This window comes from Telmatherina bonti, assembly GCF_933228915.1.
Source record: "Telmatherina bonti genome assembly, chromosome: 2".
Lineage (NCBI taxonomy): Eukaryota > Metazoa > Chordata > Actinopteri > Atheriniformes > Telmatherinidae > Telmatherina > Telmatherina bonti.
In genome coordinates this window covers 17702875-17729568 of record NC_136620.1, presented here as the reverse complement: position 1 = coordinate 17729568, position 26694 = coordinate 17702875, and the positions used below count along the sequence as shown (strand labels likewise).

The 26694-nt window shown below is 40.4% G+C and overlaps 1 protein-coding gene across 1 annotated transcript in view; it reads right to left on the bottom strand.

Moving 5' to 3' along the window:
• Positions 1-20712: 20712 nt before the first annotated feature.
• Positions 20713-26694, bottom strand: part of gtse1 (G-2 and S-phase expressed 1) — a gene marked incomplete at its 3' end in the record, with an annotated part of 16199 nt that continues 10217 nt past the window's right edge. Inside the window, exons 7-12 of the mRNA XM_079256576.1 lie at positions 25646-26038; positions 25506-25560; positions 23545-23763; positions 23202-23424; positions 22598-22714; positions 20713-20802 (exon numbers count right to left, since the gene is read on the bottom strand). Coding sequence (XP_079112702.1) covers positions 20713-20802; positions 22598-22714; positions 23202-23424; positions 23545-23763; positions 25506-25560; positions 25646-26038 — 1097 coding nt within the window. The remainder of the gene's footprint in view (positions 20803-22597; positions 22715-23201; positions 23425-23544; positions 23764-25505; positions 25561-25645; positions 26039-26694) is intronic.

Sequence of the window (26694 nt, the reverse complement as noted above, 5' to 3'; positions counted from 1 at the left end):
ATTTGTGTTATAACTGAGCACTGGTATCTGTTAAACAAGGGTTTGAGCCTAAATCAAACAGAACAGACTACCAGAAGATTGAGAAATAGGGCATGCTCCAAATATCAATAATAAGAAACACATTAGTTTTTTCTTTTCTATATGAGTCATCAGAGTTCATATTATAACAGATTGTGACATATTACATTTAACTGTCATCTTAAGATTGTCACCATGTTCAGAAAACCAGTAGAGCTCAGATTAAAGTATCCTGTTACTGTAGCATGTCGTGGAACATGTCAGAATCTCATGACGCATCTCATTTGGCTGCAGAAGCTAACTTTAGGGACATAGAACTTCACCTCTCTGGCGGGGAAGGAGGCTGACCTGGTGTGCAAAATTGAGGAATATGCCCACAGCTGCAGGTTAACTAGCAGCTGTGGGGTAGCCTTCCTGTGGCTTCAGGTAGGAGAATGGATCCTGTCTGTTGCTTATGCTTTTGCATCGAACAGCAGTTCAGAGTACCCACCCTCTCTGAAGTGTTTGGATAGAGTGTTGGAGAGCACTCCCTCTGTGGAATCCTTCATTCTGCTGGGAGACTCCATGGGCACTGACAGTGAGACCTGGAGGGGGTGTGATTTGGAGGAATGCATGCCGCATATCTTGGACAGTCTGGTGTAGAGAAGGGCGTAGCTGCCACCTGATCACCACTTAGTGTTGAGTTAGAATATTCTGATCAGACCTGGTAGGCCCAAATGCATTGTGAGGGTCTGCTGGGAACGTCTTTAGGAGTCTTCTGTTAGAGGGAGCTTCGACTATGTGTCAGAGGAGGTGAGCAATATTGCGTCCTAGCAAACTATGTTCCATGCTTCTGTGATTGGGACGGCCACCCGGAGCTGTGGTCATAAAGTTGGTGGCAGGGATTTCAGAACCCATTGGGGGATACTAGCAGTGAGGGATGCCGTCAAGCTAAAGAAGGAGCCCTATCAGGCCCTTTGGGCTGTGGGACTCTGGAGGCAGCTGACAGATATTGGCAGACTAAGCAAAATGTGGCTTTGGGAGTCATTGTGGCAAAAACTCAGGAATGAGAGGAATGTGAAGAGGCCATGGAGAATGCTTTGAGGATATTCTGGTCCACCATCTAGTGGCTCTGAATTGGGAAACAGTGCTTCATCAACGCTATGTACAGTGAGGATGTAGGGCTGCTGATCTTGACAAGGGATGTTGTTGGTCAGTGAAAAGAATACCTCAATGACTTCTCAATCCCACCAACAATTCTTCCGATGATAAAGCAGAGCCAGGGGACTTAGGATGGGTTCTCTTATCTCCAGAGCTGAGATTGCTAAGTTGATTCAAGTTCTGACCCTCCGGGGGCTTTGCCTTTTGGCTCAGCTATTTATTTCCCACAAAACCCCAGGGCTTTGCCTTTTTACCACTTGTCCATGGTCTGGTTGCAGGGGCAGCTGCCCAAGCAGGGAAGCCAAGACTTTCTTCTCTTCCACCACATTCACTGTATTGTCCCGGGGGAGGTATTTCCATGCCAGCTGAGAGATAATCCCTTCATTTCCCATGGTCTCCTCCCAGAGAGACAAACCCTGAACATATCTCCAGGAAGCATCCTGACCAGATGCCTGAGCCACCTCGTCTGGTTCTTCTCGACATGGAGGAGCACTATTACGCTGAGCCTCTCCTGGATGGCTGAGCCCCTCACTCTATCTCTAAGGGAGAGCCCAGCCACCCTACGGAAGAAAATCATTTTACCTGTTTGTATTTGTGATCCCATTCTTTTGTCATCACCCACAGGTTGTAACCATAGATGAGGAATGCAGATCCACTGGTAAACAGTGTTAGGATTCACCAACAAGATAAAGGAAGCTATAATGAGATCATGCTGCACAGATGTATGCAACTAGAACTCCCTGAGAGAAAATGTTTGTAAGGCGGAAGTCCTCCAACACTAATCAATACCTCATCAACTATGTGGTCTCATCTAAATTAGATCTAGTAACACTTTCCTGGAAGATCAGCCTATCAAACAGTCTATCAAGTGCAAAGTGACCCATTAATTTAAAGGCAGCTTAAGACACATCTTTTTAATCTTGCTTTTACTTCTTTTTTTGTTTCTATGTTTTTTCTAAGGTTTCTAAGGTTTTATGTTGTTTTAAAGTTTTTCTGTTTTGTTGTTAAGTGTTTTGTGATTTTTATCTGAAAGGCGCTACATAAATAAATATTTACTTACTTACTTACTTAATTTGAGCAAGTTGTGTTGTACCAGGGACGCATGGAAAACCTGCTGGACTGTGGCCCTTGTGGGTTACATGCATTCTTCTATAGTTATCATATTCTCCCAATAGAGACACAAGTTATCCACTGGCTCCATCTAACAATAGCTTTTGGTCGAGCAAATTTTTTCTGTCATCAGTGTTTAAGCCATTAGACTGCTGAGAAAACAGGAAAGTGGGCTGGATGGTGTTGAAGGCACTGGAGAAATAAAAAAAAAAAAAGAAAAATCCTCCATTTAAAGAATGTTATTGAATTTTTTTAACACCTATCACTTCATCACAACTAAGCTACTTTAAGGTCCTTTAAAAAAATTATGTATCGTGTTTCCTGTACCTTTAAGTTATTAGAATTAATCAGGATTTAAAAGAAACAGTTAAAGTTCCAATTAATGTAATATATTGAAAATCTCAGTGTAACCATGTAGTGTCTTTCTACACTACATGGTTAAAAATGTAACTGAGCTTGAAATAACCTAATTTTGGTCCATGAAACATCAGCTCCGGAAACCTACATCAATTAGAATTATACATTTAATGAGTGGAATTAAATTAAATTAAAAATGTATTTCATCAATCCCAAAGGAAATGGAAATTTACAATCATTGTCAAAAACAGAAATGACAAAAAAAAAGAAAGAAAAAAACCCTTCACCTCAAACAAGAATGGAAAGCAATACAAAGTGATTCTGCAGAATCGGATCAGACCCAAGTATAGACAGAAGCACAACAATGAGAGATACTGGTTGGTTCCAATCCCAGCTTGAACGTCAGATAGAGATGCTCAGGAGATGGTGGAACGGGCCATCCGCCCTTGTGGTCTTGGTTTCCCACTGGTAGACTTCTTTCAGCAGAAGACCAAAAGGGTGGATGGCCTGTTCCACCATCTCCTGCGCATCTCTATCTGACGTTCAAGCTGGGATTGGAACCAACCAGTATCTCTCATTGTTGTGCTTCTGTCTGTACTTGGGTCTGATCCGATTCTGCAGAATCACTTTGTATTGCTTTCCATTCTTGTTTGAGGTGAAGGTTTTTGCATAAAGCATTGCTTCCCGGATGTGTGGAGTAGAATAAATCCCTCTGCCATATGCCTCTCGTGGACCTGGCTGTCAAACAAAACAAAAGGAAGAAAGAATTCCTGGTTATTTATTTAGGTCTGAGTACTATCCAAAGACCCTTGCTCCATTATACAGCACTTCTATGAACCATTACAGCAATAGCATTTCCAAGCCACAGTGCCAATCCATCATTCTGGATGAAGCTTCTTTTAAATACATAATCAAAAGAGGGCATATTATGGGGAAAAAATCATAACAGGTACAGTAATGCAGACTAATTTTAGAGCACACATTATAAGAGTTCAGAGTTCGTTGTCCTGAAACAACTTTGAGAATAACGTTCCATAAACTGTTGGTTTGTGTCACTTTTGTGAAAGATTTAGTTAAGATTCACCTAAAATGTCTTAAATGAGTTTGAAATTAAGTTATTAGTTTGATAGCCTCATTTCTATAACTTCTTGGCAAACGGTGTTGTCACTGTGCAACGGTCAAGGATTTCAGGGATTCTCAGAAAAATAAAAAAATTGTGACTGAAAAGAGAATGAATTCACGGAAATTAGCATGTGTTACACATAGTCATGTTAGCCTTTATTAAATATCCTTTTAATAAATACATTTATTTAATTTTTTTTAACAAAAGATATTCTCCTCATCTAAAATTAAGTGAAATCACTAATACCAAAAGGTATATTAATAGGCACTAGAATCTAAGCAATGAAATATATTACAAAGAAAGTACTGATAGAAACTGACAGCAGTTCCCAATAGTAAAGGGATTCAATTAACACTGAAAATAAAGTATTTATAATTTAACCTTGTAATATCCTTCAATGATGCCTTCAGCTCCTCTCTTTGATGTTCCATGGTAGGACACGGGCCCCTTGCCTCGCACCGACTGTGCAGTACGGAACCTGTTCCCCAGCCAAGCATTTGACTCGTACTTATCCAGAACCTGGGAAAGGCAACTTTAATCTGATATAGCATGATTTTATGTAAAAGTAAAGGCAACCAAAAATAGGATCAAAACAAAAAAACAAAGTTTAAATAAACAAGGAATATAGCTAAATATTTACTCAGGAAACTTCTGATTTTAGCAGATACATGTGAAAGTACTTATTTTAATTATTTCATGTATATATTCAAGACTGACAGACAGATAGATAGATAGATAGATAGATAGATAGATAGATAGATAGATAGATAGATAGATAGATAGATAGATAGATAGATAGATAGATAGATAGATAGATAGATAGATAGATAGTGCTACATCCGAAACCTGTGGGCCAACATCCTTCCCAGTTGGACCCATTTAACATGTTCCATGGTGTTACACTGACCCAAGTCCAACAAGCGCTTGATCAAATTGAAACTTTAGTGACAGCACTGCAACAGGTCTTAAACAGCAAAAACATTATACATTATACAGTATAATAATAATAATAATAACAATAATAATAATAATAATAATAATAATAATAATAATAATAATAATAATAATAATAATAATAAGACTTACTGGTCTCATATGCATCCAAAACTGTGGTGATCAATTTCTTGAGCAACAGACACTGCAGTGATGTTCCTCCAACAACAGAACCTCCTGATCTGCGCTTTTGATAAGATGTTATACTGGCATTACAAAGTGTGCACAGGGGTTCCAATGCAATATCTCTGTTAACCGTTATGAAGAATCCTAAAAGTTGTCTGAAGTGTGTCTGAGGAAGGTTTCGACTTTCTTGACTTGTTTCTGCTTTCAATATGGAAACAAAACTCAAGGAAGTCATGCTTTTATATTTCACTGAAGGTTGAATCAACAAACAAAACCTGTCAGGTTACATTTTGGATCTGTGCATGTAGGCTAGGTGTGGGCGGGACTTTTTGTTTTAATTTAACAAGCAATCATCAGCATTACACAGCAGCAGTATATTTATGTTATAGGTGTGGTATGCCCCTCTCTGAGCCGTCATCTTACCGTGGTGGAGGGGTTTGTGCGTCCCGAAGATCCTAGCAGCTATGTTGTCGGGGGCTTTATGCCCCTGGTAGGGTCACCCATGGCAAACAGGTGTCTAGGGGAGGGACCAGACCAAGCACGGCTCAACCCCTATGATGACAACTGGGCATAAATGTTCCCTTGCCCGGACGCGGGTTACCGGGACCCCCCTCTGGAGCCAGACCTGGAGGTGGGGTATGAGAGCGAGCGTCTTGTGACCGGGCCTTCGCCCATGGGGCCCAGTCAGGCTCAGCCCGAAAGGGTTACATGGGCCCCACCTCCCATGGGCTCACCATCTGCGGGAGGAGCCATAGGGGTTGGGTGCAGTGTGAGCTGGGTGGCAGCAAGGGCCAGGGACCCGGCTGCAGAAGCTGGCTCTAGGGACGTGGAATGTCACCTCTCTGGTGGGGAAGGAGCCTGAGCTTGTGCGCGAGGTTGAGCGGTTCCGGCTAGATATAGTTGGACTCACCTCGACGCATGGCTTGGGCTCTGGAACCAGTACCCTCGAGAGGGGCTGGACTTTCTTCCACTCTGGAGTTGCTCATGGTGAGAGGCGCCGAGCAGGTGTGGGCATTCTCATCGGCCCCCAGCTTGGTGCCTGCACGTTGGGGTTTACCCCGGTGGATGAAAGGGTAGTTTCCCTCCACCTTCGGGTGGGGGGACGGGTCCTGACTGTTGTCTGTGCTTATGCACCGAACAGCAGTTCAGAGTACCCACCCTTTCTGGAGTCCTTGGAGGGAGTGCTGGAGGGTGCTCCTTTTGGGGACTCCATAGTGCTGCTGGGGGACTTCAATGCTCACGTGGGCAATGACAGTGAGACCTGGAGAGGAGTGATTGGGAGGCATGCACCCCCCCCGAACCAAAATGGTGTTTTGTTATTGGATTTCTGTGCTCGTCATGGATTGTCCATAACGAACACCATGTTCCAACATAAGAGTGTCCACCTGGCATCAGGATTCCCTGGGCCGCAGTTCGATGATCGATTTTGTAGTCGTATCGTCGGACCTGCGGCCACATGCCTTGGACACTCGGGTGAAGAGGGGGGTGGAGCTGTCAACTGATCACCACCTGGTGGTGAGTTGGCTCAGATGGTGGGGGAGGAAGCCGACCAGATCTGGCAGACCCAAACATGTTGTGAGGGTCTGCTGGGAACGTTTGGCTGAGTCCCCCGTCACTCCCACCTTCAACAGAGCTTCAACCATGTCCCGAGTGAGGCGGGGGACATTGAGTCCGAATGGGCTGTGTTCCGTGCCTCTATTGCTGAGGCGGCCAGCCGGAGCTGTGGCCGTAAGGTCGTTGGTGCCTGTCGTGGTGGCAATCCCAGGACTCGTTGGTGGACACCAGCAGTGAGGGATGCTGTCAAGCTGAAGAAGAAGTCCTACAGGCCTTCTTGGCCTGTGGGACTCCAGAGGCAGCTGATGGGTACCGACAGGCTAAGCGGCATGCGGCTTCGGCTGTCGCCAAGGCAAAAACTCGGGCATGGGAGGAGTTCGGTGAGGCCATGGAGAAAGACTTCCAGGCGGCTTCGAGGCGATTCTGGTCCACCATCCGGCGGCTCAGGAGGGGGAAGCAGTGCTCCATCAACACTGTGTACAGTGGAGATGGATAGCTGCTGACCTCAACTCGGGACGCTCTGGATGCTGTGGGGCTGTCCTGGCTGACACGCCATTGCAGCATCGCGTGGACATCGGGGGCAGTGCCACTGGATTGGCAGACTGGGGTGGTGGTCCCCTTTTTAAGAAGGGGGACTGGAGGGTGTGTTCCAATTACAGGGGAATCACACTCCTCAGCCTCCCTGGTAAGGTCTATTCAGGGGTCCTGGAGAGGAGGGTCCGCCGGATAGTCAAATCTCGGATTGAGGAGGAGCAGTGCGGTTTTCAACCTGCCCGTGGAACAGTGGACCAGCTCTATACCCTCTTTGGGGTCCTGGAGGGGGCATGGGAGTTTGCCCAACCAGTCTACAAGTGCTTTGTGGACCTGGAGAAGGCGTTCGACCATGTCCCCCGGGGGCTCCTGTGGGGGGTACTCCGGGAGTATGGGGTACCGGACCCTCTTGTGCGAGCTGTCCGGTCCCCGTACGACAGGTGTCAGAGCTTGGTCCGCATTGCCGGTAGTAAGACGGATTCGTTTCCGGTGAGGATTGGACTCCGCCAAGGCTGCCCTTTATCACCGATTCTGTTCACAACTTATATGGACAGAATTTCTAGGCGCAGCCGAGGTGTTGAGGGGATCCGGCTCGGTGGCCTCAGAATTGGGTCTCTGCTTTTTGCGGATGACGTGGTCCTGTTGGCTTCATCTGGTTGTGATCTCCAGCTCTCACTTGAGCGATTCGCTGCCGAGTGTGAAGCGGCCGGGATGGGAATCAGCACCTCCAAATCTGAGACCATGGTCCTCAGCCGGAATAGGGTGGATTGCCCTCTCTGGGTCGGGAGTCAGGTCCTGCCTCAAGTGGAGGAGTTTAAATATCTCAGGGTCTTGTTCATGAGTGAGGGAAGGATGGAGCACGAGATCGACAGACGGATCAGTGCGGCGTCTGCAGTAATGCGGACTCTGCACCAGTCTGTCATGGTGAAGAAGGAGCTGAGCCAGAAGGCGAAGCTCTCGATTTACCAGTCAATCTACGTTCCTACCCTCACCTATGGTCATGAGCTGTGGGTCGTGACCGAAAGAACAAGATCTCATATACAGGCGGCTGAAATGAGTTTCCTCCGCAGGGTGGCTGGGCTCTCCCTTAGAGATAGGGTAAGGAGCTCGGTCATCCGAGAGGGGCTCAGAGTAGAGCCGCTGCTCCTCCGCATCGAGAGGAACCAGTTGAGGTGGCTCGGGCATCTGGTTAGGATGCCTCCTGGACGCCTCCCTGGTGAGGTGATCCGGGCACGTCCCTCTGGGAGGAGACCCCGGGGAAGACCCAGGACACGCTGGAGGGATTATATCTCTCGGCTGGGCTGGGAACGCCTCGGGATCCCCCCCGCAGAGTTGGCAAATGTGGCTGGGGAGAGGGAAGTCTGGGCTTCCCTGCTTAGGCTGCTGCCCCCACGACCCGACCCCGGATAAGAGGCACGAAGACGAGACGAGATGAGATGAGACGAGGTGTGGAATGAACACCTATTATCTATCTACTGTCTGTAGTAAATGCATCTTCCTTGAAAAGCAATCTAGATAAAATAAGGCTGAGCTGCACAAGTGGACAGACTTGAGACAGTACTAGTTTAAATTTTGACGTTTTATAATAAGTCTGTCCTTCTTTAGAGACTTTCATGGAATATCCCACTGACCAAACTTAACTGTAGCACTCTGAGCAGGGGCAGAACTCTGGAGACCTCTCGCCAGCAACATCTGTACATGGTCAATAAATTGAATAGAAAACAGTTGAGTTATAGATTTATTTCTCATCGGACAAATTCCACGACAATGCGTAATTATAAGGGGGCATATTATGGAAAAGATAATGGTGTAGTAAATCAGTGTTTCTTGAGCGACTTTAATAGAATTCCCTGCTGCTGGCCACACTTAACTCTGTCCATAAGAGACTACCTTAACATGGGATGCCTCCCATCTGCTGTGTAGGGCCTTTCATGTTCTTGCATTAATGGTTAGGTAGACAGGCAAACCACATCTTGTGTATTGAAATGTTGCATCATTCTCTTTTTTTCTTTGACAATCAACGTGTCTCATATATTTTGTGTGTTAGAGACAAATAAACCAATGACAACATGTCCAAAGTTTAATTTCCATGCAGCTATAAAACATGATGAATGAACCAAAACATAGGCTGTGCAACCCTTTTATGTAAAGAAAAAAAGGAAGTACAGTAATGTTTCTTGTAAGTAAATGAATAAATCCAGTTCTGCAGCATCAGCTTTCCAGATAAATGATCTGACGTTCTGTTTCATTTCTCACATGAAGCCTGTATGTGTTTCTTGCTTTTTTATGCAGAATGTTGGAAAAAAAAAAGAGCCCATTAAAGAACACAGTTTGATATAAAATTGAAATTATTACATGAAACACTTGAATCACCAACACATTTGGTCGGTTGACAGATTTCTTGCCACACTGTAACTCTTCTTCATACAGTTCCATTTGACTAGCTTTTGATGCACTGATCAGACAAACGGTGCTCTCATTTTGCTTTATTGTGCCTCATGTCATCATCTTTTCATTCATCCATTAATTTGGTCTTGTTGAATATCGGGGTCTGTAGTAAATGCATCTCAGGCTGAGCTGCACAAGTGGACAGACTTGAAACTTAATTTAGTGACAGTACCTGTTTAAATTTTGACATTTTACAATAAGTCTGTCCTTCTTTAGAGACTTTCATGGAATATCCCACTGACCAAATTTAACTCTGTAAGAGACTACCTTAACAAAGGAGTTAAAATGTTGCACCATTCTCCCTTTACTCTCAGTCCCTAACTGCTTTGGTAATCAACGTCTCTCATTTTTTGTGTTTAATAGATCATTTTAACCAATGAATGTGTCCAATGTTTAATTTCCATGCAGCTATAAGACACAACAAATGAAACAAAACATGGTCTGTGCCCCTCTTTTATGTGAAGGAAGAAGGAAGTACAGTAATGTTTCTTGTAAGTAAATAAATAAATCCAGTTCTGCAGCATCAGCCTTCCACAGAAATGATTGGACTTTTTGTTTCATTTCTCACATGAAGCATTTATCGGTTTCTTGCCAGAGTATAAAGTGTAACTACATCAGGATTTATAATAAATACATAATGTTCTAATTAGTCATACAATCTGAGTCTTAGATTTATATTCACGACTACATGTTTTAAAAACATGATTTCAGCAGAGGGCCGTAAGGGTGGATGGCCCGTTTCACCATCTCCTGCTCATCTTTATCTGACATATAAGCCAGAAGTGGATCCAACCAGTATTTCTCATTGTTCTGCTTCTGACTGAACTCAGAGCTGATTCTGCAGAATCACTTTGTATTGCTTTCCATTCTTGTGTGAGGGGAATGTTTTTGCATAAAGCATTGCTTCAGAGATGAATGAAATAGAATAAATCCCTCTGCTTAATGCTTCGCGTGGACCTGGCTGTTAAACAAAACAAAAAGAAGAAAAAATTCCTGGTTATTTATTTTGGACTCATTGATATCCAATGACTTAAAGACCGGGATGAAAAGAAAGGAATTGAGCCCTAAATTGAAAACTGCACGCAAAAAAGGTGACATAGCCTACTTCAGATATGACAAACTGGTCATTCGACCTCGGACCAGCACCCCAAGACAAAACCCCCCCCCAGAAATTAAATGACGGCATGTTTTCCCTGATTGTATGATAATGACATCCAAATACAAGCATTTTAAGAAAGGATTTAGTATTGCACATATCAACATAAATAGTTTAAGAAACAAAACAAATGAAATATCTGACCTGTTACTCGAACATAAGCTTAATGTACTTGCTATCTCTGAGACTCATTTGGACTCATCCTTTGAAGATATGGAACTAAACATAAAAGGTTATAACATCTACAGAAAGGACAGAGATAAATATGGTCGCGGAGTAGCTTTTTATGTTCAGGATCATTTACCGGTGAAAACATGCACAGATATGATGCAGTATAGTATTGAAATTCTGTGGTTACAAGTTCATCTACCTCACAAGAACCCTATTCTACTAGGTTGCGGTTACAGACCACCAAATTCTAATAGTGAATATGTAGATAAAATCTGTGAAATGTTAGATAAAAATACAATCGTGGGTTTGGATATCTGTCTGATGGGAGATTTTAACATAAACTGGTTTACTCAAAATTGTCCATTGAAGAATAAGATGCAAACAGTAACAAATGCATGTGAACTTATGCAAATTATAAATGAGCCAACAAGGATATGTGTAAGACAAGATGGTACAAGAACAGATACATGTATTGATCATTTTTTCACAAATTCATCTGAGACATGTTATAGGATGTCATCTATTCCAGTTGGCTGTCGTGACCATAATCTGATCAAAGTAATGAGAAACATTAAAGTAGGTAAACCAGGCCCCACAATCCTTTTAAAGAGATCGTACACGTTCTTCAATACTGATTCTTTAATTAATGATGTGAGGAAAATATATTGGGCTGAAGTGTTTACAGCAAGAACTAAGTTCAATGATTTAATTTTACCCGTGGTAGATAAATATGCACCTTTGAGGAAGTTTACTGTCAGGAAGTCAACAACACCCTGGTTGGATAAAGAAATAAAAGAAGCAATAAAGAGGAGAGACCAAATGAAAAAAAAAACACGATTATAACTGGAAATAGAGAAGACTGGGATCACTACAGGAAAGCAAAGAACACTGTGACTAAATGAAATAGAAAAAGGAAAGAGTTATTATGAGAATAGAGTGAAAGAGGCGGGACATGATGCTAAAAAAAATGTGGAATATAGTAAATGATTTGAATGGTAGGAAAAATAAAATGTATCCACTATTTTTAGAGAATTTAGAGAATAATTATTTCATAACCACATTAGGAAAAGAGGAGAAAATATGCTTAACCTAAGTAATGAAATATCTTACCTATTAATAGTGAATGAAATAATGAAGGGGAAAAGGTCCAGTTTCAAATTGGAAAGTGTCAACTCAATGAAGGTAAAGGAATATTTGAAAAATTGCAAAGATAAACCACCGGGTGTTGATGGGCTGGACAGTAGGCTTCTTAAATTGGTTGCAGATTAAATTTCTCCAGCAATTAACCAAATAATTCATTTTCCTGGCTTGCGGACAAACAGACATTGTCTGTTTGTCCGCAAGCCAGGAAAATGGCAAAAATAATCCCATTACCAAAAAATAAGAAAGCCTCTTTCTCTAGCTCAAATAGTCGTCCTATAAGTCTATTACCTGTGCTAGGGAAAATAATAGAGACCATAGTATATGAACAAGTCATTAACTATCTAGCAACCAATAACATAATCTGTCACTCTCAGCATGCGCACAGAAAAACTCACTCTACAACAACAGCGCTAAGAAGTATGGCCGATGACTGGCTTACAAGTATTGAAATGAAGAAGCTGGTAGGGATTGTTTTCTTAGACTTCTCAGCTGCGTTTCATTTGATTGACCACCATCTACTACTTGAAAAACTTGCCTGTTATGGCTTTGAACAATCTGCACTTACGTGGTTTTACAGTTATCTAACATACCGAACACAAACAGTATACTTTAATGGCTGTTTTTCAGAAAATCTAATTGTACAATGTGGTGTACCCCAAGGGAGCTGTCTAGGTCCTCTTTTATTCTCAATTTTCACATATGATTTACCTTACTTACTCGAAAGAGCTAAGATAGTTATGTATGCAGATGACTCAACCAAATATATATCAGCAAGAACAAAAATGAATTAGAAAGTATTATGAAAAAAGAACTAATAGGAGTGGTTAAATGGGTGAAAGCAAATAAGGTGGTATTAAATATACTTTAAAAACACAGCACGATTGTAGGGTCGATGCGTAAGTTAAAAAGTAACCTTGTTTTAAACATTAACATCAACAATTCTCCCATTAACAATGTGCAGGAGACCAAACTTCTGTGAATGACAGTTGATAACAAATTATCATGGAGAAAACACATAAATAGTATGATTCCAAAAATGGGTAGGGGTATCTCAATTATAAGAAGACAGGCAACTTTTATGACGCAAAACATGCTCAAAACCAAAATTCATAATTGATAATTGATAATGTGGATAGAGGTGTACTAGAAGATTTGTATTATAGATAGTCAAATATATAGGTTGATATCCAATCGTAAGTAAGCATATTTTTGGTAAATTAATAGTTTACATGATAGGATGTAATATGAATGGACATTACATGCATGCATTTACTTCTGAATAAAAAGGATGTACAGAGATGATTTTGAATATGTAAATACCTTGTATTCCAGGATTGAACTGAAATGTTGATGTATTGTCTAACCTTTTACAAGTTTTTGTTTTTGTTATTATAATTGTGCCAGACCCCAGGAAGAATATCTGTAGCTTGCTACAACTAAAATGGATCCTTAATAAACTAAACTAAACTAAACTTATGCTCTATTATACAGCACTTCTATTAAACCAATAAACAATGCTAGTTTCAAGCCACAGTGTCAATGCATCATTCTGGATGAAGCTTCTTTTAAATACTGTGGTGGAATTTATGCGTAGAGTGTAGTTTTAATATGTTACGCATTTATTAAGTTCCTTTTAGGAAGTACAAGATATATATTCTGCATAGTTATAGTTCAGTAAGCTTGCTTTAGTAGATTCATGCATAAAACTAAGTGTTCTGTTCAAGGCCTGTTTCAACTTCGACTGTTATCTTCAAGCTAGCAGTTGTTTTGACTAGTGCTGCCAGGGGAAGGTTGTTTGTGTATGCCTGAAGATCGCTGTAGCACTCTGAGCAGGGGCAGAGCTCTGGAGACCTCTCACCCGCAACATCTGTACATGGTCAATAAATTGAACAGAAAACAGTTGAGTTATAGATTTATTTCTCATCGGATAAATTCCATGACAATGCGTAATTATAAGGGGGCATATTATGGAAAAGATAATGGTGTAGTAAATCAGTGTTTCTTGAGCGACTTTCATAGAATACCCTGCTGCTGGCCACACTTAACTCTGTCCATAAGAGACTACCTTAACATGGGATGCCTCCCATCTGCTGTGTAGGGCCTTTCATGTTCTTGCATTAATGGTTAGGTAGACAGGGCAAACCACATCTTGTGTATTGAAATGTTGCATCATTCTCTTTTTTTCTTTGACAATCAACATGTCTCATATATTTTGTGTGTTAGAGACAAATAAACCAATGACAACATGTCCAAAGTTTAATTTCCATGCAGCTATAAAACATGATGAATGAACCAAAACATAGGCTGTGCAACCCTTTTATGTAAAGAAAAAAAGGAAGTACAGTAATGTTTCTTGTAAGTAAATGAATAAATCCAGTTCTGCAGCATCAGCTTTCCAGATAAATGATCTGACGTTCTGTTTCATTTCTCACATGAAGCATGTATGTGTTTCTTGCTTTTTTATGCAGAATGTTGGAAAAAAAAAAGAGCCCATTAAAGAACACAGTTTGATATAAAATTGAAATTATTACATGAAACACTTGAATCACCAACACATTTGGTCGGTTGACAGATTTCTTGCCACACTGTAACTCTTCTTCATACAGTTCCATTTGACTAGCTTTTGATGCACTGATCAGACAAACGGTGCTCTCATTTTGCTTTATTGTGCCTCATGTCATCATCTTTTCATTCATCCATTAATTTGGTCTTGTTGAATATCGGGGTCTGTAGTAAATGCATCTCAGGCTGAGCTGCACAAGTGGACAGACTTGGAACTTAATTTAGTGACAGTACCTGTTTAAATTTTGACGTTTTACAATAAGTCTGTCCTTCTTTAGAGACTTTCATGGAATATCCCACTGACCAAATTTAACTCTGTAAGAGACTACCTTAACAAAGGAGTTAAAATGTTGCACCATTCTCCCTTTACTCTCAGTCCCTAACTGCTTTGGTAATCAACGTCTCTCATTTTTTGTGTTTAATAGATCATTTTAACCAATGAATGTGTCCAGTGTTTAATTTCCATGCAGCTATAAGACACAACAAATGAAACAAAACATGGTCTGTGCCCCTCTTTTATGTGAAGGAAGAAGGAAGTACAGTAATGTTTCTTGTAAGTAAATGAATAAATCCAGTTCTGCAGCATCAGCTTTCCAGATAAATGATCTGACGTTCTGTTTCATTTCTCACATGAAGCATGTATGTGTTTCTTGCTTTTTTATGCAGAATGTTGGGAAAAAAAAGAGCCCATTAAAGAACACAGTTTGATATAAAATTGAAATTATTACATGAAACACTTGAATCACCAACACATTTGGTCGGTTGACAGATTTCTTGCCACACTGTAACTCTTCTTCATACAGTTCCATTTGACTAGCTTTTGATGCACTGATCAGACAAACGGTGCTCTCATTTTGCTTTATTGTGCCTCATGTCATCATCTTTTCATTCATCCATTAATTTGGTCTTGTTGAATATCGGGGTCTGTAGTAAATGCATCTCAGGCTGAGCTGCACAAGTGGACAGACTTGAAACTTAATTTAGTGACAGTACCTGTTTAAATTTTGACGTTTTACAATAAGTCTGTCCTTCTTTAGAGACTTTCATGGAATATCCCACTGACCAAATTTAACTCTGTAAGAGACTACCTTAACAAAGGAGTTAAAATGTTGCATCATTCTCCCTTTACTCTCAGTCCCTAACTGCTTTGGTAATCAACGTCTCTCATTTTTTGTGTTTAATAGATCATTTTAACCAATGAATGTGTCCAATGTTTAATTTCCATGCAGCTACAAGACACAACGAATTAAACAAAACATGGTCTGTGCCCCTCTTTTATGTGAAGGAAGAAGGAAGTACAGTAATGTTTCTTGTAAGTAAATAAATAAATCCAGTTCTGCAGCATCAGCCTTCCACAGAAATGATTGGACTTTTTGTTTCATTTCTCACATGAAGCATTTATCGGTTTCTTGCCAGAGTATAAAGTGTAACTACATCAGGATTTATAATAAATACTTTGTAGATTAAAAATAAAACAAAATAATGTACAAAACTTTTTTTTGCTCGGTTTTTTGTTTTTTTTGTTTTTTTTCAATTAGGAAAAAGCAGGTGACAGACCATCATTTTGCTGCTATAATGTCCAAGAAGACAAGTAAATAGGTCAACAAAAACAATAAAAATGACAAAAAATTTATAATGGATTATTTTTATTCATTTAAAAAATATATATACTTTAACAAAAAAAATATTTTAAAATTGTGAAGCAAAAAAATCCCAATATTAGATTTTTCGATTCGATTTTCCCACCCCTAACCACTACATGATAAAAAAAAAATGTAATTGCACTTGAAATGACCACAATTTGATACATACATCCTCTTATTAAAAATTGAGTTATTGCTAAATTAGTGGTTAATGGTTAACCTGACTGGAGGAACAACAGATGGGTGAAAATGAATAGAGGAGAGAAGAAGAAAATGAACACAACAGAAAGGAAACGGATGACTTAAAGCAACAGAAACAACTCAATCAAAACCTGATCAGAAAAGCCAGACAACCAGCTGCTGTGAGAAATTTCTCATAAACGAAATAAAGGAAAAACCACAGATAATAATCAGAGAACATTCAAGAAGACAAACAACAGTCTGAACAATGACAACAACTAGGGCCTCACAGGTGCAAAACCTGTCAGGAGTCACACATTCACCACCCCAACTAATACTGTACACATGTGCTCACATGCCTCCACGCAAAGTGGTTGGTAATCGAATAGTCTAGTACGACTTGCCATTCTAGACTCCTTAGAAATATTGTAACACAGACAGATTTAACTTTAAACTGTATAAAAAAAAGGTAAATGGCCATTAGGATGTCCCGCCTCCCCCATTTTCTGAGACCTGTCCTGAAGTTTACATGAAACCTATCAAACATGATCATCAACATGCAGATCAGTTTTAGTCAAACTGGGGGTTGGCATCCCTGTGGGGGTCATCAGATCATTTTAGGGGTTTGCCATATATTTGTAAAAAAAAAAACAAAAACAAAAAAAGAAGAAGCATTCAGCCTCCAATTAGAAAATAAATTTGAGATTTTTACCAAGGCTGTCAAAATTGCACCAGTAATGGACAGAAAAATCTGTGAAATTAGCATCTAATTTTTAACTCATGCCACATTAAAAATCTGAATTCGGCATCATTTTATTGAGAGAAGCTTATTTTGGGGATGTAGGTGCCTTGTCATGGTGGCGAACTACCCAAAATCACATTATCTTCATCATTTATGAAGATTCTGCTATTTTTCCAGCCTCACATTTAGGGGATGAATGCAGGATGACTCATCTGATATATCACACCATTAACCACTCAGTTGATGTGTGGGGGTGGGGGGTGCAAACACTAACCTATGTCATCTTGGGGTCGTGGCTCAAAAAGTTTGAAAACTGCTGATGTACATTGTTGTAGACGCCATGTAGGGCTCTATTTCCTTATAAATTCATATATATTCAGAATTGTAAAAAAAGGAAATCGTGGAGTCATAATTTTGTCAGAAAGATTTTTTTTTCTGTTGGAAATTAAAACTTTATTTGCAGCTGCTGTTGACTAAGGTAGGAAGCTTTTATTTTGAAATACATTTTCTTGCACATTAATAGTGATGATTGTTTCTATGTATCTATTATTTAGTTAGTTGCATTTATACTTAACTGTTTTTACCATTTTATGTAAAGCATTTTTAGTTGCTATGTACATGAAATGTCCATCAATCCATCCATCCATCCATCTTAACCGCTTGGTCCAACTCAAGGCTATAGGAAGCTAGAGCATATCCCAGCAATCACTGGGCAGGAGGCAGGGTACACCCTGGAAAAGCCACCAATCCATCACAGCGTAAACACAAAAGGACAAACAACTATTCACACTCACTCCTCGGGACAATTTAGAGTAACCAATTAGCCTAACATGCATGTCTTTGGACGGTGGGAGGAAGCCAGAGTACCTGGACAGAATCCACACTTACATGAAGAGAACAACAATCTCCACACATAAAGGCGACTGATCAAACCGCCTCCATGAAGTGTGTTCCACAAATAAACTTGCCTTGGCCTTTTTCAACCAAAATAGGGGTCCCCTCTGCTGGTTGTTGTACAGAATGCAGGTTCAATGCACTGATAAATGTGTTTGTATACTGTACAGACACTCATATAAGCTCTTCCTCATCTACTCTCGTTATATAATCGGCACTCTATGTGGGAGTAATTTCTACACCATAATCACAATAGTCCGAGATTTAACAGAGAAAAAGGGGATATACAAACAATTTGGGAAGTAAAATGAAACTGCAGACTAGAAGCAGAACACAAATGAGGCTTTACAGCAACCAAGGGCCAGCAGAGACTTTACTTCCACAGAGTGCTCCAGAGGATCAGAATCAGCAGCTCTCTTACTGCATCTCTGTGTTATTCATGCTGCTCAGCTGCAAAGAAAAAGGTTCTGAAAACAGTCGTGAAGGATGCATTTATGCCAGGATAGTCTGGGGGAGTTGGATTTGTTTAGGCAGGTAATTCATAAATCAAATCAAAGATACTTTATTCATCCCCGAGGGGAAATTCAGAGTTCAAGCCAGCTCGTCCAAGGTTTGACATCAAGACATGTAACATTAATGACAAAAGAGTAATACAGAACCAAGCTTAAGCTTAGGCCCTGCCGCAGCCAGTTTACCGGCGCCGCCTTATAACAGATAAGAACAGAGATACATTAGGATAAAATGTTTCTTTCTTTGGTTTGGTTTCACTCTGAGCTTTACTCAGAACAGCCACCTGGATGGTTACAGTTACAACTGCTTAGGGGCAGTATTTCCCCAAATGACCACAGAGCAACAAGAAAGAAGATAAAATCCAGCATTTTGATTGGCTAGGACTGAAAGTGACTAAATCCCCACAAGTATATAGTAGAGCAACACACGCATTTCTGGTTTTACTTCAGTGTTCAAATCCGACTCAGTTTTCAGAAGAACCTGTCGATCTATCAAGCATTATACTCTATGGCAATTTCTCTTTTGGTTCACCGGACGGCCCGTTTGCTTTCAGACTGCATGCAAACTACACCAGAGTTTGAATGTCAATTCACCCAAAAACGAACCATAAACTCCATGGAAATACATTTGGGTTAGATTAAATCAGATCAAACAGCACCAGTGTGAACATGTTTTAAATCTTAAGAAAAAGATTATCTGATCCATCTTAGACCACTATCTTACCAAATGACAAAATAACATTAAAGGTGTGTGTGAGGGTTACAGTGGTGCAGTGGCTTGTCCAGTGGAGCGGTTTATCCAGTAACTGGTGGTTTGAATCTCTATGGCAAGTCGTTTGTGTATTTATTACATATCTCACTTCCCCTAACAACAGATCGCTGAAGTCTTGGGCACAAAGCCTCGTGCTGGATCGTATGGAGGTGGCCAGTGACTGGTTGCCTCAAGTCCTTCAGTCTGTCCCATTGGAGTTGTGGCCACACATGGAGCATGTTATCACCAAGCAGCCTGAATGATCAATGGATTCAATTTAATGCTTTTTGTGTGTTTTGAAATCTAATAAAGTAAACCTTATAAATAATCTAATAAAGTTTTGAAATCTAAATCTTTTCTAAATCTAATCTACTAATTACAGCATAGAAATTTCTTCAAATACCAAGACAGTTATTAAAGGATAGCAACCAAAATAAATAAATGTTTTCAACCGAGTGGATCCAGTTGCAGCGATGACTGCTCTGCAGGTAACATTATGAACATGTGTGCTGTCTTCTTCCATGTGTCTTTATGCCTCCTAAATGGTGCTTGAACATCAATAAGTCAGTCAGAGGATTCTCACTTTACATACAGATGTTTTTCTGCAGATGCTACACAGCAAAAATGATTCAACAAATATATGTATGTGAACCTATTGCAAAGAGAGATGTCCAGCACCTCCTTGAACTGCTACCCTCAGGTAGAGGTTACAGCAAGTTGCCAAATCACGGACCCCAAGGCACAGCCAGAAATTTGAGGTTGACGAATCAGACCAATCAAAAACCAACAGTTGTGACATCACCACCACCACAACGATGAAATATGAAAAAAAACAAAACAAAAAAAAAAAAAGGTCTCCAAGCAGAAATTGTAGAATTTGTTCCATTTATAAAGAAGGTTTATTTAATTTTTATCTTTTACATTGTATGGCCACTGTGGTCCTTTATTGTTCAGCAAGTAGATGAGATGGGAGGTCGGAGACGCTGAACCTGGACTGACGGCTGCTGTGCTAGATGAAATAATGAGACTTGACTCTTGTCCACAAAAAAAAATCCCAGGAAGAAATTAAGCGCACATTAACTGGGAATTCTAAGTGTTGAAACTGCAGATCCAGCTGTGTCCTCCAGTTATACAGCAGTGTAACAGCTGTACCAATATAACTAGTGGAGGTGTGTTTTAGTGGAAATAGATGTGGTAGTAAGTTGATGTGGACGAAAATGAGAAAAATGCAGCTTATATACGTCATTGTTCATAAAAACAGGCCTAAGCGTTCATATTTTTGCAAACTGCAGCACATAAAAACACAAGTGATGAATGTTTACACTAATAAAACATTTATTAAGACAATAAAAACATAAATGGAGACAAAATTACATTCAGACATGGAAAACTAAAGTAGTCTGATTATTTCTACCACTTAGAACATAATACTTTGCTTCAGTAATTAAATCACTGATAACGAATCAATAATTTAAAAGGTTATTTTTGAGTTTTTGATGAATAAAACGGGACTTTTGATTTCACAGAACTGCAGAGACCCAGGACTTCAGGAGGATGTGGATCAGAAAGACAGGTTGATGAGCGGAGCGTTGTTCTCTCTCTTATCATCTGGACTCCATTTGATCAGAGGGGAGCTCAGGTCAATCAGCTGCTACAATCACATAAAGCAGTTAAATGTACTGGTATATGTAAAGATAAATACATACATACTGTATATATACACTGCTAAAAAAAAAAAAAAAAAAAAAAATCAAAAGGAACCCAAACACATCTTATATATTGAGGAATGAAATATTTCAGTTGAAAATCTTGATTTTACAGTGAAATTATAATAATCAAAAACCAGTGAATCCAGAATTATACTAAAATTAAAGTGGAAAGATCAGATCATAGGCTGATCTGCTGAGAGATCTTCCCCCAGACCTGGATCAGAGCATCAGTCAACCTCTGGATAGTCTGTGGTGCGATGGAACGAGACATGATGTCCCAGAGGTGCTTCATGTCTGGTGAACCATCTACAGCATTAATGCTTTCATAATGCAGGAACTGTTGACACACTCCATGCATCAGAGGGAACCCAGGTCTCACTGCAGCGGCATTTTGGTTTGACAGTGGGTCTGAGGATCTCGTCCCAGTATTGGCAGTCAGGGTACTGTTGGCCAACATGTGCATGTCTGTGTAACCCTCCAAGGGTATGCCTCCCCCTAGGCCGCTTAGACCTAGTAATTATTCTATGTTCCTTTATTTATTTTTTGTTACATTTCAAATGAACATTTTTATTAGATCCAACACATCTATTTTTACCTCAGCCAAGGTGCAGGTCATGGATTTGTCAGCGTTAGTTTGTTATCTGTCTGTTAGCAATGAACTGATCTCGACTCTATTTTCAGAAAATGTCAGAAATTAAATAAAGAAAAAGTTAGAAGATTTGGGGGCGACTGGATCTCTGCCTGGATTCAAGATAAATAAAAAGATCCGTTACTGTGAGGAAATAAACACACTAATGACTAAATTAGCCCCAACTCAAAATAATGCCCCCAACCTCTGGCAAAAGAAAAAACAAAAATCAACAACAACAAAAAAAAAGTTCATTTACATGTGACTTAAATCAAACTTCAGTGTGAAGCATCTATGGCCTTGAAATGATCCGCTTGCGCTGAGGAAGACATCAAATCCCACATGGCACATTGTGTTTACACTGAATTAATAATACTGTTCTGTCTAATAATTCAATCTCATAATGAACCGTCTCCTACAGTGCAGAATTGTAACATCTGTCTCACTTCAATGATGTAAAAGTCGGATGAAATGCAACTTGACTGTTCAGTTTAATGTCGCTTTGAAAAAGACCAAATGTGTGTCATCCAGCACTACATATGAAAGTCAGCTTTAAAAGATATAAATATGTGATGTTCAGACTGTCATAAAAAATAACTCATGAGTGGCTGATGGGCAATTCAGACAGTCAGATCTGAACAACTTTTGCCTGAAATGCTAACAATGCTTCCATCTTCTTCGCTGACATTTAATGAGATGCAAAACTTTAGCTCCAGCTGCCCACTGATGTGCGGAGGTGTTCTGGGATTAAAGGGGACGAAACATTAGGAAAGGGTGACCCCTGGCTGACACTGTGACACCTGGAGAGAAGGCACTGACAGGGGTAGAGATGTCCCGCAGGTGCATCTCACTCAGTAAACAAACAACCAAACTAATAAAGTGCTTCATACAGCAGAGGCTGCTGGAATGTTTAGCTTTAAAATATCCTGATTTTCTGTTCTCGCTCACCCATGCCAGCAATTACCCCCACTAAATATCATTAAAATATAAAAATCAACATTAATGCATAGTTACTGTTCAAACAAAGCTGAAGAACTTTGGCTCCAGCAGGAACATTGTTTAAAACAGCGTAACTAACATGGTTTAGGTAGAAGGTGGAGGTCAGTTACCTGAGTAGTAGTGCAGTCCTTATTACTGGTGCGGATCAAGTCGGGGGTGTTGGTCAGGTCGATGAGCAGCTTCTCCTGTGGCTGTGGTGTTGGAACAGGAAGATCTAGGAGGAGAACCTGAAGGGAGACGAGACAAACGGTCAGAATGATGAAGATCTTCAGGTTTTCCTGAAGGACTCAACCAGTCACACAGAAATGGAGGAACACGATGAATCTGCTACATGCTGTAAATACAGCAAATACAGAATACATCTCTTTAAGACGACCATGAATCAGCACTTTAACAAAACACAATTCCTCAAATTTTATGTGGTGTCCATTTCTAAAATAAATCCGAAACCGATTAAACTGACACAGCTTTGTTTACTTTATTATAATTTTACATTGTACAAGTGAAAGGGAAACACACACACACACACACGCACACACGCACACACACACACGCACCTCGTAACTCAGGCTTTTAAGAGCCCTGATGACAAGTGTGTAAAATTTAACTCAAGTGAACTGAAATTAAAACAAACAAACAAACAAAAAAAACAAAAAAAAACAATCAAAAACAAACAACAGTAATTTAAATATTTCTGTTCATATGACCCCTGACCTCTTGTGTCTTGCTCATGGTCTCCTCGGTAGCCTCCACTTTGACCGGGCTTGTAGTGGGCACACACTTGTTTTCTGCCAAGGCTTCATGATCCGTGTTTTCTGTTTGAGTGGGTTGAGTGACTGTGGGTGGGACGGTGAGGGGCTCCTCTTCTTCCAGAGAAAAGGGCTGAATGTGAGGTGGATCAACAAGCTGCTCCTCCTTTGTTTCTTTTGGAATTGGGCTAAAAAATAAAGATAAATGTTAGCAGTGCAGTGATATGAATGCATGTTACGGTGGAAGAGAGGTGGTCTCCAGCAGAAATACCCCCATCCTACCAACAAGGGTTTAAAAAGTCTCTTACCTATAGCTGTGCAGCTTCCGTGCTGACGTGGGGGTAGGAGAGGCGCTGGGGTCCATAACTGCTGGAGGCTGGATAGTTTGGCTTGTGGGAGCAGTGAAAGTGGACATCCTACGCTTAACTGGGGTAGGGAGGGCAGAGGGGCGACGGGCCTTCACCTCCAGTGACTTGCAGCTGCCTATAGAGGGCGTCAGAGGACCAGCAGATGCCTTCTGAGGAAGACTGAGAAAGAAATGTATGGAATCAGATTTGTTTCAGAATCTCCTAGTAAAACTTTTAAAAATTCAAGCAAAAAAAACAACAATTAAAACTTTCTAAAACCAAAGACTGTATAGTGCAACCAAAATAGAGAGGAGAGAGAAAGAAGAAGAGGAAACTACAAACAAAACTACTCAATTTAACCAAATAAAAGCCTAATAGTTTTCATGATGATTGATCATTTTTGATTTTGAGATCAATTATTTTACTTACGTTTTAGAAAGTTTTGGTTTTAATTGTTGTTTTTTTTTTTGCTTGAGTTTGAAAAAGTTTTGCTTGGAGATTCTGAAACAAATCTGATTCCATAGTAACGCAACAAAAAAATGATTTCAAATGCACACTGTGTGTTAACCTTCTTCGTATCAAAATAAATCAAACACTTGTGAATTTTCATCATAGATGGAAGCAACCGCACGGATTACAATGTTAAAATAACAAGATGAGGCATAGTTTCAACAAAAATTCTCTCTGCAGACATTACTTTTCCATGTTGTTGTACACAAGCAGCATGCAAGAAATGGATGAACGGAAAATCTACAAAAAGCCTCAGGAGTCATTAAATGTTCAGCTATATTCACCTCAGTCAAGCTGCTTTAAATCATATTTTTTAAAAGGTTTCTTTTTTTCTACTTGACATTCCTGGTTCAAATAAAAACATTTTAAACCTCATTATTGTTCACAATAACTTAAATAAGCAATATTGTCTGTGTAATGATGGAAAAAAAATCCCTAACGACACCTTACGTAGCTTTCTGACTTTAAAACTCCACGTCCTCTGATTGTACGATGACACAGTGGCATCTATCACGTGCATTTCTACAGCCGCTGCTGCCCAGCAGCGTCCCCAGGCTGCAAAACCGCACTATACAACTTCTACATCCGGGATGCGATGTGACGTTGCAGCTGAGTTTCGCTTCACGGTAAAATAAGGAACTGGATGTTTTGAACTCATAATGTCACTGATTCAGCAAAGAAACGCAAGAAGATTAAAAGAGAGACAAAACAAGAGACATCGTAAGAGCCTCTGCTGGCTGGAGGGAACAGGCAGGTCAGGTAGGGTGCAAGATGGATACAGAATTAGCAGTCAATAAGAGATGCGTGACGAGGAAAACGGCAAAAAAAAAAAAAAAAAGTTTTGTGGTGCGTCTTTAAAATGTAGTCAAATAAACTGCTGAAAAAAATCTGACAAAAATTGGAGAGCACTTAAATTTTTTAAGTTTGTGAAAAATATGGCAGTACCAGTGCAACTAGTGCTAAAAGTTAGTTTGGAGCCCTGCAAAGCCTGATGAAACTACAAGCTTTGTGCTTGGAGTCTGTGTATGCGCTGTTGGGTGAACAGCTACGGCCATAATATGTACTTCCATCCTGTTTTGCAGACTTTTGTTATCTTAACTGTGTTGTAAGACGGTCATACAAATGGTTTTAATGAACTTTTTAGAGGCATTTTGTGCTTTCAGTGGACACCAGACATGTCTGCGTGTGCATATCAGAACTGATGTTACACCCTGTAAAACTTGACATGAACCCTATCGCCCCTGGTAACAGGGATGTTGGGGTTTAAGACTAATAATGAATGTAGAATCTAACCCCTGCTTTAGACAGATCCGATTCAATATTGGCTGAAGACTTTCATATATATGGATGTAAAAACAAGCGAAGTGATGCAATGACGTTGCAGTGTACAGGTGAGGAGGGACATTATCTACCTGTCTGTGCTGCCAGCTGACATGAGCCTCTTTGGCTTCAGAACCTTTGAAACATCTGAAAGACAGAAAAACCAGCATGAAACCCATATGCAGAAGTAAAACCCGGTAGAAAAATGTAAAACTTGTTTGAGGTTTCCTACCGTTTGCATGGTGAACTCTCTTCCCTACAGTGCTGGGTGTTGGAAGGACCAGAGCCTCAGGTTTGGGTTTGACCGTCAGTCCACTCTGCAGCCGGCCTGAGGCTGCGGTGGAGACAGTCCTCTCCATCACTCTCTTTGTGGGAGTTGGTTGAAGGGGCGTGGCTTCAACTTTCCTCAGTGGCGTAGATTTACTGGATTTGAGCCGCTCTGTTTCAAGCGGCTTCTTGGCTTGAATGGATATCGAGCGTCGACCTGAAATAGAGGACACCATCTCTGTGGAGGTGTAGGCAGTGGAGCGGCGAGATCGGCTGGGATTGGCGGATCTGCTAACGTTGCTGGGGGTGGGTCCCGTGGAGGTGCTGAGACTCCGGTTCACAGAGGAGTTCATGTTACCTGAGTGGAGACATAAAACCAGAATTATTGCAGGTCATGCATGAATGATGGCAGCAGAAAATACCTCCTGAGTCACATTCATCACCAGTTAGCTCTCCAGTTACCAGTCGGGCTGTGATGATGTGCTTTCATCCTGATTCGATTCTGATTTTTTTGGGTGCCAATTTGATTCAAATTGCGATTTTTACAATTCTTCGATATTGTTGATTTTTGTAGATTAAAAACAAAAAAAATGTAAAAAACGTTTTTTTGCACGTCATTTTTCTTAATTTCAATTAGGAAAAAACAACACAGTAGCCAAACCACCATTCTGCTGCTATAATGCCCAAGAAGACAAGTAAAAAGATCAATAAAAACTATAAAAATGAGAAAAACTTTGTGATGCATTATTTGTATTTATTTGAAAAAGATTTTTTTTTTTTAAACCAAAAAAAAAAATCTATTTTAAAATTGTGTAGCAAAAAGTAGTCCTCAGCCGTCTGATTTGCTGGTCAGTTACCAGTCTGCTGAGTGTAAAATCAGAGGAACCCAAGTCCATCTGGTTGTTATAGATATGCAGCCGTTTCTACAAAAGTTCCCCTTTTGTACTGAAAAAGAACCACTGCAACCTTAAAACCAAGGTAAGTTTCAAACCATGATTTGGCGTGCCGTTACAC